The sequence below is a fragment of the Nematocida parisii genome (assembly GCF_000250985.1).
Source record: "Nematocida parisii ERTm1 unplaced genomic scaffold supercont1.7, whole genome shotgun sequence".
NCBI classification, from domain to species: Eukaryota; Fungi; Microsporidia; genus Nematocida; species Nematocida parisii.
In genome coordinates, this window is record NW_013524652.1 from 1 (window position 1) to 17,748 (window position 17,748).

The 17,748-nt window shown below is 32.5% G+C and overlaps 8 protein-coding genes across 8 annotated transcripts; 4 read left to right on the top strand and 4 right to left on the bottom strand.

The window, feature by feature from the left end:
* NEPG_02361 (uncharacterized protein) lies at positions 1–1,927 on the bottom strand (the record flags this gene model as incomplete). The annotated part of the gene is made up of 1 exon (XM_013204734.1): positions 1–1,927. A coding segment is annotated over exon 1 (1,887 nt), but the record flags the coding sequence as incomplete, so codon positions are not given.
* Positions 1,928–3,637: 1,710 nt separating this feature from the next.
* Positions 3,638–5,719, bottom strand: NEPG_02362 (uncharacterized protein; the record flags this gene model as incomplete). The annotated part of the gene is made up of 1 exon (XM_013204735.1): positions 3,638–5,719. One exon carries the CDS (start codon positions 5,717–5,719, stop codon positions 3,638–3,640), a length of 2,082 nt encoding a protein of 693 aa, XP_013060189.1.
* A 458-nt stretch (positions 5,720–6,177) lies between these two features.
* Positions 6,178–6,525, top strand: NEPG_02363 (uncharacterized protein; the record flags this gene model as incomplete). Its single annotated transcript, XM_013204736.1, has 1 exon — positions 6,178–6,525. The coding sequence occupies one exon, from the start codon at positions 6,178–6,180 to the stop codon at positions 6,523–6,525; it is 348 nt and encodes a 115-aa protein (XP_013060190.1).
* Positions 6,526–7,215: 690 nt separating this feature from the next.
* NEPG_02364 (uncharacterized protein) lies at positions 7,216–7,623 on the top strand (the record flags this gene model as incomplete). The annotated part of the gene is made up of 1 exon (XM_013204737.1): positions 7,216–7,623. The coding sequence occupies one exon, from the start codon at positions 7,216–7,218 to the stop codon at positions 7,621–7,623; it is 408 nt and encodes a 135-aa protein (XP_013060191.1).
* A 917-nt stretch (positions 7,624–8,540) lies between these two features.
* Positions 8,541–10,418, top strand: NEPG_02365 (uncharacterized protein; the record flags this gene model as incomplete). Its single annotated transcript, XM_013204738.1, has 1 exon — positions 8,541–10,418. The coding sequence occupies one exon, from the start codon at positions 8,541–8,543 to the stop codon at positions 10,416–10,418; it is 1,878 nt and encodes a 625-aa protein (XP_013060192.1).
* A 648-nt stretch (positions 10,419–11,066) lies between these two features.
* NEPG_02366 (uncharacterized protein) lies at positions 11,067–13,241 on the bottom strand (the record flags this gene model as incomplete). The annotated part of the gene is made up of 1 exon (XM_013204739.1): positions 11,067–13,241. The coding sequence occupies one exon, from the start codon at positions 13,239–13,241 to the stop codon at positions 11,067–11,069; it is 2,175 nt and encodes a 724-aa protein (XP_013060193.1).
* A 716-nt stretch (positions 13,242–13,957) lies between these two features.
* Positions 13,958–16,921, top strand: NEPG_02367 (uncharacterized protein; the record flags this gene model as incomplete). The annotated part of the gene is made up of 1 exon (XM_013204740.1): positions 13,958–16,921. The coding sequence occupies one exon, from the start codon at positions 13,958–13,960 to the stop codon at positions 16,805–16,807; it is 2,850 nt and encodes a 949-aa protein (XP_013060194.1). The 3' UTR covers positions 16,808–16,921.
* Positions 16,922–17,119: 198 nt separating this feature from the next.
* On the bottom strand, positions 17,120–17,545 carry NEPG_02368 (uncharacterized protein; the record flags this gene model as incomplete). The annotated part of the gene is made up of 1 exon (XM_013204741.1): positions 17,120–17,545. The coding sequence occupies one exon, from the start codon at positions 17,543–17,545 to the stop codon at positions 17,321–17,323; it is 225 nt and encodes a 74-aa protein (XP_013060195.1). The 3' UTR covers positions 17,120–17,320.
* Positions 17,546–17,748: the final 203 nt, after the last annotated feature.

Here is a 17,748-nt window from a genome sequence, read left to right on the forward strand (position 1 = left end):
GCTTGCTTTTTGTTCAACTGATCGAATCATCCCGTGAAGGAAAATATCATTTATATTATCATGGTTATTTCTAATACTTTCTTGAATTCGGCCTAATGCAGACCTTTTCTCCATCTTAGCAAGTTCTATGTTTATGTACTGTCTAATTGTGTATGCAGTGTAACTCTCTATATTACTATAAGTATTCTGTATTTCAGTCAGCTTTTCTTTAATAATATTTTTGTCTTCACTAGACAATAGGTCTTCCAATAAGCTTAATGAGGAATGCCCAGAATCTATTCCTACTAATATTCCATTTTTTTTCTTATTGAAAGTATATACTAGCTTAAACTTACCAAATAAGTCCATCTTTTTATCTTCTCGTGTACCTACTATAAATTTGTCACACTCTACTTCAAGGTTCTTGTTATTTGATAGCTCCTTGAATATTGTAGTCAAGCTTTCTTCTATATCAAGCTTATCATTAATATTCTTATCAGCAAGAAGTTCTTCTATGTGCTCAATTTCTTTAACTACTTCTTCTTTGCTTCCAGTTATATTCGATAAAACATAGAGAATATTCAACAAACTGCTGTCCAGCTCATTCGTCTTCTCCTTTAAGTAAAGAATCTTGTCATTCTTCAAGTCTGCTATCACTCTACACCAATCCTCGTGCATTTCATAGTCAGTGGCTTCTCTTGGCTCAGTGTACTTTTTAAAGAAGTCTTTCAGTGGCTTAGTTTCTTTATTGTCGGGCAGATGGTCTGTATTGTACTTCTTTTTATTTGGATCATATACTAAACAGCAGACTAGTCCTAGTATACCTGCTTCTACACAGTTGGAGTACTTTCTGCTTTCATTGTTTATGAACTCGCCCTTTTCCCGATCATATGCTTTAACCCGAGTATAGGACGGAAGCTGTGATGAATCCATGAATGGAAATATTTTATACTTGTCTATTGTATCCTTAAGATCGCAAATAATCTTAGTATGGTCGATTTCGTTTGATTGTGCACCTTCTTTTACAAAGCACTTGTTAAGCACTCTTTCGTATGACTTTTCATTTTTTATCTGGTCATTCAAAAGAGTATATACAGCCTCTACAAACTCAATATACTTTTCTTTTGTGTCAATAAACTCGTATATATACGACTGAATAAGGAACTCGGATGTGTTCAAAAATTCTCCTGTCATGAACTGCTCATAGTTGGTTGGCTCAGTGGGCAGTCCTTCCATTGTACTTGGATTCACCCCTTCGTTGTCTATATACTTTTTAAGGAATTCAATAAGACTCAGTAAATTTTCGTTTGTTCTTGGCTGGTTAATGTATGTAGTTGTTCCATCTGCACTTTTCAGAACAAGTTTTTTCTCTTTTTTCTTTGTTTCTATAGTAAAAGGAACATCCACCTGCTCAGACAGAAGGAAAAGGACTGCCATAATGTGCATGCACTCTGGCTTTACTCTATCTTTTATAAGAAATGAATAAATTGAATCCTGTCTTCCTGATACAATAGAAAATGACCCGTCGGTCGAAGGAAACATTTTGACTAGCAGTGCATGGGACTGTGTGAGATATTCATTCTTTTTTGTGTCCTCACAAATATCATCATATGCCAGGTCATTTACTGGCTCTCTTGTATAAGCATAAATTGTTTCGTAATTTTCATCTTTTTGTTCCAATTTATACATTGTGTCTATTTCTGGCGCATATAATCGTTTGTTGTACATACATCCGCTCTTGTGCATGATATATCCTCTGAGCGGATTTAATGGTCCGTCTGGATGGATTAACAAGTTATCTTCTTCAATAACTACTGAATCTCCTATTGTCTCTATATCACTCAACTCAAGTCTTGCACACACTGTGTACATCGCCAATAACAGTTTTATGATCTTACTGTTTTTCATTCTGGGAATAAATAAAATATTTTTTATTACCCGATTCGTTTTTTTTAATTTCATCTAATTAACGATCTTTTATTTTGATATTTATATTTTAATTTAGAGGGGTCTTTCAACTAATTGGTTATTGCTTACCTCTTAACGAACTAATCAAATACGGTTCTTCGTTATATTGATTGATCAAATTAACACTGTCTAATTAATTGGCCAGTTATGTAGTTGGTATACTGTTTGATTGGTGTTTACAGTATAGCAGTATTTACTACAACTTTCAAAGTTTATATAAATAAGGAAATAAATAGAAGATGCTCCCTACGCTGCTTCTTTCTTTTAAACTTCTTCTGTTTCCTACTTCTTCTTACATCTCTATGCGGCTATTTATAACCCGAATATTACAGATCCATCCATACACATAAGAATTTAAGAATAGCTGGTTGCTTATGCCCGCTTGTATGTCATTAATATACTACAAGTGCCTGCATATATTCTATATATTATGTACCATGTTCTACTGATCTCTTTATGCCATCTTGTTCCATTCTATATATGGCCTTTGTACTACTTTTCGATTCTTCTGTCTTTTTCTCTTTTCGTTCCTTTTCTTCTTATTTTCTTATTTTTACTATTCTGTATAAGAAAAAGTACAATACATGAATTCAATATGTAATGTGTACACTAATAATATTTTTATTTTTGTAAAAAATAAATAACTCGAATTTCTAATAAACTTATACTTGTACTATATTTTTTACTTTATTTCCAATACCAACAAACAAATCTAATAACCCGAAATTCTCAAGTGTACTCAGATGCCCCATAGATCTTTATACTACTGAATCGTATTACATAGGCCACTTCTCACTGGCTTGGGATAGATATTTAATTTCTTCTTCTATATTCTTTTAATTTTAATTTTTATACTAGAACTACTGCTGCATGTTAGTATATGGGCGTGCAGAACATCTAACACAAGTCAGTTTTCCCTTTTTGAGTATAAAATAACGTGGGAATAGCTAAATCTGAAATTTAATAAATACCAGAAGCTATTATATAGCTCAATTTGGCAAGATATCACAATAATAACACATAATATCATAGATTCGTATATAAGATATCAAGATGGCAGCTGACATCTTTTTAAATTTTGATGTCACTACTTGCTTCAGTTTCTCTGTACGAGTGAATGCCACTTCTGAAGTGCACACCATATGCACATATGGTATATGTGTGTCCGCAGAGAACCAATACTAAAAATATAAATATTTCTAATACAGAAAGAATAGAAAATGCAAATAAAATAGAAGCCATTTGTCAAAGAAGCATACATGAACAAGCACTGAGTATTTACCTATTTGGTTAAATGGCGAATGTATTTATTATACAATAGAAGACACCTACCTAGTGGTAAGGCTGTAAATATAGATGTTTACTGTGCACCATTAAAAAATACTTTTATACTCTATTACACGTGTATATATTTAATTTTTACCAAACTGTATAGATCTGGTGTGCAGGCAGATGTAGCATAGTTTAAGATAAAGACGTATAGTGTGGACCTTCTACTGCAGCTATCAGATGATCTTGGTGTAAGACAGTATCCCATGTTATTCATGGTTAGTCTGGGGTTTAATGCATTATTGCTTTCTTCTATTTTCTGGACATGCACTACTTAAATATCCTAGGAGTAATTTATGAATTTTCATGTTATATCGGGCTATTTTACTTGATATAATTAGATGGCGAATCATTAGAAAGGCTATGTGGATTCTATAATTTTAAAATTATTTCCATTTTTTATAAGCTTGCATTTAAAATTGGCAGAATCATTACTTCGGGTTATATATGCAGCATAGGATTCCAGAGCATGCTCTTCATCAGCAGTTTTAGGATTGTTTTTAGCTTTAGTAAAAGCAATATTTGAGAAATATATCTCTTCAAGGTCTGGCATGTTGGTATTAAACATAACAATTTGGGTTATATCTACTGTGACTGGTTGGACTAAAGACACTAACTGCAGCCTTCTAATCTTATTATGTTTTGTATATTTTAGGATTTGGTCATAGAACATGCTAATTATGGTGCTTTCACTAAATTCTTTAAGCGAATTCACAAAATACATTTCATCAATAGTGTTGATAGCCGAGAATGGAAAATCAATACACCGAATGTAATTAAGTAAGATGGGCTTGGCCAAAGCAGCTGATTTGGCATTAATATTAAGACAAGTATGCTTACTATTTATGGAAAACATAAATTTAATTGAGTATATCCAGACATAGTCTACTTTTTCTGTAAATAAAATACACATAGTGCACGCATGTCCCTTCTTTGGAATTACTTTGCACAATCCTAAGTCATTATATAGCTTACTGTTTATGTAAACATTAGTAGGAGAAATATAATCCCCCACAGTTTTATTGTTCTTAATCACATCTGCATATTGGACTGGCTCAATTTGCCCTAAAACAGGTGAGTAATCTGGTAGACTTATTGGATTTAGATATTCAATATTTTTTTTGATCTCATGCACGTCCGTTAGATCAAAATCGTCTTTATATGAGTAGAAAATCCTGTCCATAATTAGCTTTTGAAGCGCCTGCATTTTTTTGAGAAATGCAAAGTCTGGATACCCCGAAATAACTATATTGTTAAGAGTAAATGTGGTTATATTCTCTAAATTGGCCATGCTATTCAGCCCTTCAGTGTCTATGAAATCAATATCGGATATATCTATTTCTTTGAGAGAGTGACAAGAGTTTACCCCACTTAATATCCAGGTCACTTTCTTTTTATCAACACAGCATAGTTTTAGTTTTTCTAAATTTTTTGGCAAACACAATTCTAACTCTGCATTAGAGCTTAAAATAGACCCCATGTAAAAGGAAAGTTCTTTTAGATTATTAAAATCATCCAATACATTTAGTGTATCTGTATAAACAACCAGGTTGTCTAGCATAAGTTTTTTGGCCGAGAAAAATATCGCATATTGATTAAATACACTTTCATTGGGCCCAAAGATAAATTTTTCTAGTGACAAACAAATATTGCTCATCTCACGCGGGTTATAGTATGTAAGAATTGCATATTTAATGGAAGAAATAGATAACATTCGCATAGGATATAAAAGAATGATGTTTTTAATATCATTTGAATGAACATTGTCTATATCTATGGAAAATTCTTTGCCGCATGCATGCAATACTTCCCACAGTGTTTTCTTTTCTAGTTCTCCTGTTGCTCTAGTAAGTTTAACTACAATTTCATTTTTATATTTAATAATTTCATTTATGGCTTTTTTATCATTATAATGCGAGGTTTTAAACAAGTGTTTATTTTTTCTAAAAATACTTTCTAGAATCCCCAGCAACTCAATTTCTTCTTCACTATATGTTAAAGCATAATCTATGCCCTGTGAAGTTTCTACTGCTAGCCTCTGATTTATTATGTGTTCTATATCTAAAATCTTGTCCATGCCCGCGTTTTCTTGTTTTATTTGTTTTTCTGTAGTAGTATTATATTCACTAGACACACTTTCTGGATTAAATGCTGTTTCCAGAGGCAGTGCCAATTCTACCATAGACTCAATAGTTGATAGATCTTTTGTTTTCGATAGACTTATTTCTGCATCGGAAGAATCAATTGTATTCGAGTGGAACTGTTCTATTCTCACAGAATTGCTGCTAACGGCATTTACTGATATAGAGTCATCGCTGCCAGCAGCATCGCTGTTTTCTAACTTAAAGAGCAACTCTGCATCCGCAGCAAGTAATGTGCTCATCCCTGCCAAACATCCAATTACATATAAAAATAGCAAAGTCCTTATATTCACCCTTTTCATTAAAAAATAGAAAGCCTTAGATATTTATATCTGTGTAAACATCAGTGCTTTATTATTACAAGTTATATAAAACTGATATTAACCACGTATATACCTGTAATTGTGATATATCTAGATATAACCCGAAAGCCGAAGTTACTGCACTGTAGCATTGTATGCATAAATCACTCTAAGTATATGCAGCAAATGCAATGAATATATTTTTCTTTATATTTAGGCGTGGTTTAATTGGTGCTTTCATCACACTAGATTCTAGCACCAATTTTTGAATTTATTTATTAGAATAACTTTTACTAAAGACCAAAACACAAATATACGCAAACAGAATACTAACCCGAATTGTTATACTCCAATATGCATAATATATACTGGATGCCCCAAATAAAGAGAGCATTAATTATCTATATAGAAGAAATGAAAATTGTAAGGCATAAATAATATTTTATTTTTAATAAATTATGTATAGTTCACAAAAAATGAGCAATATATTAACAAAAGATATATCCATGCGTGTATCTTATACCAACTTTGGCTGTTATATGCATACACAAATAAAAATAAAGATTATTCAATCTCATATGCGCATCCATGATAATACTTACACTTCTAAAGTTACTTGTTATGTTATATCTTATAATTTATTGTATATGCCCCTTTATATAGGAGTACTCTATATTATTTCTTCTGTTTTGACAAAACGCAATAACATTACTATATTCTATGCCATGTTATTTATTCCATTACACGCATCCAATAACAATATAATCCGAAAATTTACACTAAAAATCTTGCTCTATGTATCGTAATATAAATTCATAGCCAGAGTTGTTTTCTTAGGAAAAGGCACTCTTAAACTTAAACTTTTATTTAATTTGTATACGTGTTTATAGACCGTATAATCAATTTAATTTATGTTGATGTGTTGTGTCACCAAATATTTCTGATTTAATTTATGCTATCATGTTCTTCTGAAACTTTTCTTTTGGATTTGTATACTGTCTTTATTTACAATAACCGTGCATAATATGCAAAGGATAAATAACATTTATTTTTAATAAATTATAGCATTAGCTTACATAAAATAAAATTATTTTTCTTTTAGTGCCTCTTTTGCCAATGCATCTTTCTCATGTTATATCATTTTAAACACCCGAATTTCGAGCTTCGCAGCTTATATGAACCTTTTATACCAAGTAAATCGCTGTATAATATCATGTATTTGTTATTTTATGGCGTATTTACAAACCTCTCATATATTAAACTATTTATCCTGCCCGTTTTAGCATTCATGGTGTCTATAATTTCTGTACTAATGGCAGTGCTTCTGCTTATAACATATTTATAACGGTATTTTTGCCTACTAGACTCTATAGAAAAATAGGCACTACTTTTTATTTTTATTCCAACTTAAGAATCGTACTTATTTGTATTATATTTCGGGCCACGTCAATTTTGATAGAAATAAATCTATATAAGAGTTTTTAGCTTTATTATGCATGAAAGGTAATAAAACAACACACGTTAAGTACCAATTAGTAATATACGCAGTATATGTGGTAGGAATAATCTTCACAAACATTAGATTAGTAAAGGCATCTATGGTACCAGTCAACGCGCCAGCAGCAGAAACAATACTCACCCCACAATCACATATACATAAAGGGTCAACTAATGTTATTAGTGATGTGAATCCAAATCCAAAAGCAAGTGAAAGAGAGAATGCCATTAAGCGCTTAAAAGCCTTGCTAGATACATCAATAGAAAGGTATGAAGATGGCGAATATATTAACAGCAATGAAAAGTCAAAAATAAACTCAAGAAATGTTAGACAAATATATTTTGAACAATATTCTACTATTGAAAAAACAGAACAGCCCGCATTCAACTCTGTAAAAAATAAATAATTGTTTTTATTGGTTCTCTGTGGGCGCACGGAGACCACACGTGCCTCTGCGGTGGCATTGCATCCTGTGAAGCAATTAAACAATTGGCGTGATGGTAATATATATGTGTGCATCATTTATGATATGAATACGCTTGTAGCATTCATAAAAGATGGGGGAACAGGAACTATATAAGAGTTTCTGGAGTTTAATAAAGAACGAAAATTAATTATGACAAATAGGAGTTCACACTTACGAAGAAGAGGAACCCCCCGGCTGTTTTTAATAAATTCGGGTTATATTGCGAATTGTGGCAACACCACCACTCAAGCGCGCAGGCCCAAGATCGATCCTCCAATGCGCTTTTTTTAGTTTAAAACAGTTTATTGATATAAGATTCGAGGCCCCTCGAACGGATGGCCATAGAGCGCCACACACTCTCTAAGCTGTTCCTCGTTCTCCTAAGACGGCTGTAACAAGTTAATGTCTTTGACTGCTAGCGTGGAGGAACGTGGCTTATAAAGTAGGACCTTATACGGCCACTTCTCAATGGGATGATGGCACTGAGATATAGTGCGACCGCGCGAGTGATACTCACGCTACGGTCTACGCACTGGGCCTTAGCTTTGGGATAGTCTCAGAACAGAGTCCTCCATGCGTGCTTAGGTAACTTCCCCCTAAGAAGCGCATCGACCAAACTGTTCGCCGATACTTGAGATAGTGCGCCTATCTCCAGCAAAAGATTTAAAGTAGATAAAAATATTATATCACTCTTGATTCTCTGTGGGCATAACCATTCGCGCCTCGACAGCGGCATTACGCCTCCTGGGGAGCAATGGAACATAATCTATGAAATGTTCATCAATTGAAATCAGATCCGCTCATCGAGATCAAATGATGAGACCAAAATTATATAATAGTTTCGGAAATTAATAAAGATGAAATTTAAGATGACCAATCAGAATTCACACTTACAAGAAAGAGGGAAACCCCAGCTGTCATATTCTAAATGCAAAAAATCCATAATAACATATTCTATACTTGTAGTAGGAATAATCTGCACAAATGTTAGACTAATAAAAGCATCTATGATACCCGCCAACGCACCAGTACAAGCGCACTCCCCACAAGTAAATACACACAGAGGAATAATTAGTGCTCTGCGTAACATAGACTCGGCTGCAATTGAAAGAGAAGATGCTAGTCAATATGCAAATAATATGCTAAATGCATCAATACAAAAATATGAAAAAAATACAATAGCTTCTAATAATAGCACTGAAAAGCCAGAAAGAAATGTAAGAAGCCCCCGGGAAACCCACTCGCAGAATTATTTGGACTACTTTTATATTACGGGCCAGATAAATAAGTTTGAATTAATTTTTAACAATATTACAGGGGTAGAGTTTAATGCTTATTTGTATAATTCGCAAGAGCATCAAAATTACAGATGGTTTAGTAGTTTTCAAATTTCCGACGGGGATAGATATTTTGAAGAATTAATACAAAAATTTGTTATTAACAATGATATAAAAAAGCAAAGTAGCAATTCTTCTGAATTGTTTAATATATTGAGCCAGAGCCCAAAAATTATAGATTTGCCCATTCTTAGTGCAAGAATACATGAATACTATCCATTTATAAAAGAAGACTTTAAAGACATGATTGAAACAGACTATAAAATAAAAAATCCAAATAAACAAAAAGGTTTATTGGAAGAGTATGGAATGAATGATGAACAAGTAGCTACCATGTTTTTAGGATTAATTTTTTTGCCCAAATTATACAAACCCTATTCCTTTAAAGATATAACAAAGTATAACAACTCTAACGAGTTCATAGATAAAATAGTTGACTACTCGACACTAGACACAATTTCAAGTAGTTTGAATAATCTTAAAGAAGACATAAACAAGCTCCAAAAAAGCTTAACCATGTTTATTAGCGATATTTTCTATGAGATATCAAATTTTGGAATATACCACCCGAAATTTAATGTAACTAAAGAAAGAGCATACGTTGATTCCAACTACTATTTATTTAACATAGATTTAAGAAACAATAGCAAAAGCACTTCTGAATTAAAAATAAGTCAACTTAAAAAGACATGGAAATTTACAAGCAACTGCTTTGTTCATCAGCTATCTGGAGTGCTTAAGCTTATTCAAAATATATCAAATATAGAAACAACATGTGGATTAAAAGATTTAAAAGACTTTTTGCATAACGAAACATCTGACCATACTATGAATGACGAGTATTTCAAAAAAATGGACTCTAGACTAGAAAATGCAAAAAAAAGCATTGCTAATGTTAATACATGTAATGCCAATGTGCATGATGCCAATTTCATGTTTAACGAAATAATGTATTTAGTAACCACGACAATGGATCTGCTAAATTTAATTCTAGAAAGCTTTGAAAATAAGCTAGAGAACTTACATGAATACAATGTATTAACCAATAAGACAAGCCCATTCTATCCACTGGATAAAAGCAGTAATGAGCTCAGTGGAGCCATGAAGAGCATAGAATCCTATGTAGATTATATACAGAGAGTAGCAAAATATGCCAATGAGTACATAGGAATAACAAACAACGAAATTTACTTTGATAAAAAAGTGTATACTATGGATTTTATAAAAGATCTCTCTTCTCTGCCCTCTGTTGTTTATATATCTCCTAATGCCACAAAAAGCACAACAGCTGTTTGTTCTTACAACAGTGCTGCAATCCAGCTGGCATTGAATACGTTTCTGGCTATCTTTACAGCAGGCGCCTATGCTTTTCAAAAGCTTTTCTTGGGTAATTATTAATATCAAGTGTTGTATACTAAGACTAACATTAGTATCGTAATACATTCGGGTTATCTGAATGTTTACATGAACATGACAGTATAAATTAAATTGATTATACGGTATATAAATACGTATTCAAAATTCAATAAACATTAAAGTATCTTAATGACTTTTTCTAAGAAATCAACTAATTGAACTATATTCACATAAATAGAATCTTATATGAATAATCTGTTTTAAACCCGAAAAACAGATTGCACAGTTTCTTATATTGCATTTGCACTAAATATATTCACTTAATAGAAATCTCTATTTCATATCATATAACAAGCTAATAAATATTTTACACGGCATGCTTATTAATAGTAATAAAGCTGTTAAAATCACAGCTTGATTTGTCTTATTATGTGTGTTTCCCTGCCTTTACTTGTAACATTCTACATTTATATACTCCATTATCCTTTTTTTTCTTTTCTTCTTCTATTTTATTTTTAAATATAAACTGCTTGTAAATAAATCCATTCATGTTATTATTAGCAGTACTATACACTTTATTTTAAAAGTAAAATATTTATTAATTATACAACAATATTATAAATAGTCAATAGCTGTGGATAAACAGAACAACAGGCAGTTTAACAGCAACTAGTGAATATTAAGGACAAATTAAGGATCCATGCACACAGCCTTGGTAATCCGAAGAATATTTTCTTTTTTAACAAACATGAAGCTAAAGCTAGACAAACTAAACTCGGATTGAATATATTTAGCATACGATTGCAGGGCCTTTTCTTCATTGCTGTTTCTGGGTATTGTTTTGGTTGGAGAAAAAGAAACATTGTGCATTTCTACGCTTTCAAGATATGCCATATTATTAGTAATTTCAATAATATCATATATATCTACTGTGGCAAAGCACGATAAAGATGAAATTTGTATATTTTTGATCTTATTAAATTCTGCATACTTAATAATTTGTTTAAAAAATACACTAATTAATTTGTTTTTACTAGGTTCCAGCAGAGACTTTACAAAGAATATTTCATCAATAGTTTCAGCATGTAAAAATGGAAAGTCAATGCACTCCATATAGTTAAGTAGCTGATGGTCAATAAAAATAAATTGCGTGGTAACAATATAAAGCTCCATATGCGAATAATTTATAAAGAATCCCAGCACAACTGAATCTATCCAGTTAGACGCTGCCTTTTTTGAAAATCCAATGTAAATATTATATTCACTTTCTTGCTTAGGCACCATTTTATGAATTCCTAGATCGTTATATAGTTTGCTATCTATATAAATACTAGTAGGCGAAATGGCCGTGCCTATTGCTTTGTTTCTATTTATCATATCTGAAAAATGAACTGCATTTCTCTTTTTTAAATCCAGCGTGGGTTCGCCTAAGCATTCTGGATTTAAACGCGAGGGATCCTGCTTAATTTCACTCAAGTTTTCTATTGTAAACTTTTCTGTATAAGAATAGAAAATATTTTGCATAGTCAACTCTTTAAGTGCACTCATTTTTTCCAGAAAGGTAAAATCTGGAAATCCAATAAAGACTATATTTTTTAGTGTAAATGAAGTTATATTTTCAAGATTTCCTATGCTATTCAGCCGATCAGTGTCTATTAAATCGATTTGTTCTATAGTTATTTCTTTAATGCACACACAAAAGTTTAATATGTCAAGTAGCAAATTTACATATTTTTCGTTGACATATTGTATTTTCAGTCTTTCTAAGTTGGGTAGACTCAGATCTAAACTGTTATTAGTGTTTAAAATTGTTTCTTTGCCAAAAGACAATTCTTTTAGATTACTAAAATCATTCAATAGATTCAATGCACTTGTCCAAGCAGTTGTATTTGATATTGTAAGTTTTTTAAAAAAGTGAAATATTTTATATTCACTGAATGCCTTTTCATTCGGGTTAAAGAAAAATCCACTAATTGACAAAGAACCATCACACGTATTTCTTGGGGTATAGTACGAAAATAGTGCATGTTTAACAATTAGGCAGGGCTTTATAGCCTCAGGATATTCAATAGAGACATCTATGCTAGTATTTAAGTCATCATAGTCGTTATATATGGTTATTTCTTTTGAGCATGCCTGTAGTACCTCCCATAGAGTTTTTTTTTCTATATCATCTAAACTTCTAGTAATTTCAACTACAACTTTATTTTGGTGCTTAATGATTTCATTAATATCTGTATTAGAATAGGATGACTTAACCAAATGAGGATTCTTTTTAGAAATGGTTTCTAACGCTTCTATTATACTTTTTGGTTTCGCTAAGGGCTTCGGCACTGTGTCTTTTATGGCGCTAGTTACAGGACTTTTGGTAGGATTGGATTTTATTGCCAGGTTTTCTTTTATGGAATCAGCTATTTGCTTTTTAGCAATCATTATGGCATCAGCTATTTGCTTTTTAGTAAACATAGGAGCATTGCATGAATTTATCTTATTATTTTTCTGTGCTGTGGCATTCTTTGATGAGGAGCGCCTTGCATGAGAAAATTTAGTGTCAGAAGGTTTTTTTAAAATTAATACTGGTTTGTCATTGCAGGAGGAAGAAGAAGGAATTTCTACTTTGTGAAACTTCCTTTCTATATTTAAAGAAACGTTTGTATTGGAATTATCTTGGCCTACTCCTGTAAAAGTAGTGTTAGCTAGAGAAGCCGGCCTACTCATGTGCGCAGGTGCAAGGCCTATCCAGGCTTTTAGATTATTTTTATTTAATTTAGACACAAGCTCTGTATTTATAACCATTAACATGCCTATTCCTACTAAACAAATAAGCCCGCATAAAAGTAACAAAATTCTTACACACCTCTTCATTAAAAATTAAAATATCTTAGATATTTATATATCTATAATCATCAGTGAATTGCTAGTATAGAATATATAAATCAGGTGTTATGTGTATTTACCTAAACCAGTTAGCAAATATAATGTATAAATCACTAGTATCTTGTGACATTATATGCATAAACCTTCTCCATGGAGGTGAATAGTGTTTTTAGATGGTAGAACTAAGTATATTTGGACTATTTCGGGTTATAGATTTGTGTGAATAATTATTGTTTACATCACATTTGATGAAATTGATGCTTTTTGATTATATTAATTGAAATAACTCTTTCTATACATTATTTTTAAAATGAATTTTCAACTATTGGTATAGGGTATAAAGACACTCAAACTTTGGTGTGATCTTTTAACAATGTTAGTGTAATTAACCACCCGCACAATACAAGAAGTAATTTCATCCAGCAGACCAAAATTAAAAATATTCATCTAGAGAGTGATTTTTGATTTAATTATATAAATCGTGAGGCATGCTTCTACATGCACTGAAAATAGTACATAATATACACACATTTACATCAACAAATGTATGGATTAATGACATTTTCTAGAATTATATGGGATTTGCTTATTTTGTAGAGGAGTTTGTACACCAGCATATTTTGAAAATTGGATATTAAAGCTGCATTATTGTTATCTAAATGATTTTACTTTATTCATATATGGAATAAAATGCTGAATAAAAAATGTCCAGAATATTTAAAGAAGCCGCCAGATGCTTGGTATTGTTTATTTTTTGGGCTGTGCACCTTGGTGTAATCTGGCAGATACATGGAGAGCTAGACATAGAGCAGCTAGAAAACTGGTGTGAGCTACAGAGTGGTGATAAATATCCATGGCACATAAATCCCAATGGCATTTTAAATTTGCTGCGAGGTTATGTTTATCATGTAGATGGGTATATCTATAACATGCGAATGTATGCGCCAGAAATTGATAGAAAATATCTTCTTGCTATTAAAATGAAGAATTCTGATGAGGTAGAGTGTATATTTACATCAGACCCCCACAAAGACAAACTGCATGGCATGTATCAAGATGGACCGGAAAAAAATATATATACATATAAGTTCTATAGTACCCTGCTGGCTATGTTTTCAATTGAAAACGATGAGATATCTATATATAGCAATAACAGTCAAAAACTTTCTAACATTCTAAGACAAGAAAGTGTGAAAGATTATGCCTGCTATTTTCTTGCTGCGCTTCTATTAATTTCAGAAGGCATCCAGCTGCCGCTTAATATCTTTAATTCTTCAATAGAGGAAAAAGAAACAAAAGAACTTGTTTTACAGAAAACCAATGAGAAAGACTATTTTAGAATTTGCTTGAGCGCACGGGATAGCACAGAGGGTGGTGAAAAACGCAGCTCGCCCAAAAAACTAGGAATATACGCGATGGAAATTGCAAAAAGCGCCCTAGGCATGCAGGATATACAGGAAAATGGATGGGAGAACAATAGTGCAGATATAATAGAAAATATAGTTATTTTCTTTAAACAATGCACAACCGATGCGAAAACAAAAAGTATATGCGAGTTAGCAGAGCCCGAAAATATGGTGCAGTTTAAAAGAGGACTATTTTTAAAAACTCCACAATTTTTGATACAGGCATACATATATAAGTTTGTAGAAAGTATAGAGGAGATAGACCTTTTTCATAGCGCTGTGCATGAAATTCTTACAAACTGCCTAGAGAACCCAGGAGATCTCTTGCCAAAAGATGCGCAGAACAAGGCCCTGGCAGTGTACAAAAGATGCTTTGTGCCGATAGATGAGATAACCACAAAAGACAGGTGTGCCTTTATAGAGCAGTTGGAAAAGTTGAAGGAAATGTACATGATTTTTGGGATTGAACAGATAGTGCCATTTGCAGATACTATGCAGCTTCCTTATAGCATGAACATTTTTCCATATAACCGAGAGTCTGGCTTGTTTATGGAAGACCGTGCGCGCTTTACAGATTCTGTTGAAACTTCTATCTATATTCTTTTTTGCTTTCTCACATATAATGCATACGAAAACCAGTACACAACTGTTCATATGCACAATGCATCTTATGAACTAATAGAATTCTTTAAAAAATACTACATCCCAGAACAGGATGAAAGCATGGAGGTACACAGAAACTGGAGCAGAGTGGTTTCTGATCTACCTAATAACAACATTATATATAAAAAGAATGGAAATCAGCTCCAGCCCGGTATTTTAAATATGCTTTTTCTAATAGAAGAAATTACAGGCAAGGCAGCGAAAAGCGAAAACACACTTCTAGAGCTAAAAAGTTTATTGTGCCTGCCTAATAATATAAATCCTAAATATTATAATGAATTATTAGCCATTTACATAGAAAGGCTTTTTAAAAGTCTGTCCTATAATCTATTCTTGTCCGTGTGCTGCACAAACTTATGTGTTTTTCAGAGGAACAAGAAAGAGCGTGATGTTTCAGGGAATATCCATATGAAATATACATATATTGGTGTTGAAAGACAGCTAGACATCTGTGTTAAGAAGAGCGGGGTATCCTTAAAGCTTTTATCTGATAGAACTTCTTTTTCAATTTCATGCAGAAAATCCTTTTCCAACATAAAAACCTTCTGGGAGGAGAAGAACACTTTTTTAGGAAATCTTCTGGCAGCGCACACCTGCAACTATGAAAGAAGGCTTGACTACACATCGGAGCCTTCTTTTATTTTAGAGATGATTGCAAAAGACATCATAGAGCAGAAAACTTTCTTTGTGAATGCGCTATTTTTACTAGGAAAGCTTAACACGTTTTTATACAAAAAACTCATTATTATGGGGGCACTTATTCCTTTTAGCTCAGAAGAATTAAATGCAAATCATCTAATTATTAGGTTTACATCAAACATTCTAGCAAACATGCCATGTAAATCTTGGAATGAAACGCGGCAGCTTCTTCTTCCCATTTTATATATAAAAGAGTATAATGGGTGCTATCCAAATATCCATATGGGCAATGGAGTGCCTACTGCGATTGCATTCAGAAATCCAGGAAGTCTTGAAATATTTAGACTTTCTATAAGAATCGGGACAATTAAAGTTTTTCATCGCTGCCTAATAGTATGTAAAACTCTTGATGCACATAAAATAGGCGCGTATTGCCCCTTCTCAGATACAAAAGTAAACAGAGAAGTATTCAGGCAACTAGTGATATGGAGCAAGGATGTGGGAATGTCCTATATTATGAACAAGACAGAATATGTGCTGAATATGCGAGGCATTATACGAGAGGAGCACAACAGAATCTACTTATCCTGGCTGGCATATTTATGTGACGAGGCAGAGTATGACCAGAAAACAATTGAAAAAGTCTATGATAGAATATATATTAAGCACCCTCTTTCAGCACAGCTAAGCAGCATTGACCGTAGTTGCGATTTTTCAAATGTAATTAGTGCTCTGTCCTCTATGCGCACTGTATTAGTAAAAAAACGACAGGCAGCGAGCAAGTTTAACCACATTCAAGAGTTTTATCGTTTTCTGCAGAAACAAATAATAGTTACCGAGCTATAGTCCTAAAAAGAAGAATGTCTATTTCAATTTCAGATCATTATAAAAAGTATGCAGAAAGGCTTGCATTGGCATAAATACATCTAAATGTTAACTCTATACATGCCTATCAACCGTTCTACTAATTTTCCTTTGAATTCTATAACTGCACAAATAAATTATAGAATCATAGGTAAATTTTCAAGACATATTCTTATATAGTCAAAATATACATTAAAAAGAAGCTTTCATCTAGCTATTATGCCTATATTAATTTAAATTACCTATAGTCTATAAGAAGTTATTATCTGCGAGAGGAATCTCAGTAATTCTAATGCTTTTATTTATTAATATCCAAATATGTTTCCGGGTTATAAAAGAGTATACTTTACATTTCTGGCCAGAATTAAATAGAACACGCATTCTATCTTCTCCATAATATCTATACTCGTGCATTTGGGATTAAATTTCAAATTTGTGTAGAAAATATCTTGAAAAGACACAGCTTTTGTGCTCTATATTTAAGATATATGACGACTACTCCCCCTTCTTTCTGGAAGAAACTGTCTTATCCAGCAGATCTAGATAGGACTTTTTAAGATTGTTATAGTTTCTTTCATACCCCTTATATTTATCTAGATCATTCATTAAATCCGCCACTTTCTTTTCCAGTGCCTTTATTTTTTCTGCCTCTTCCTGGTTCTTGTTTATTTGATGTGCTAGGTAGAAAAGAAGGATAACCACACACAGCTGCAAAAGCATATACTAATGGCACAGAAAAAATAAAAAGTATTACTAGAGACAGCCAATTGAAGCACTAACAATTTTCTCTATACTACCAGAAAGCAGAGTAAATAACTAGCAGGTGTTCTGCTAGGGCCAGTATATAAAAACCAGCACCAGCCACATAAGTTAATATTTATTAAAGCAAGCAGGCTGCGTCTCTACTTGGATTTATTTAGAGC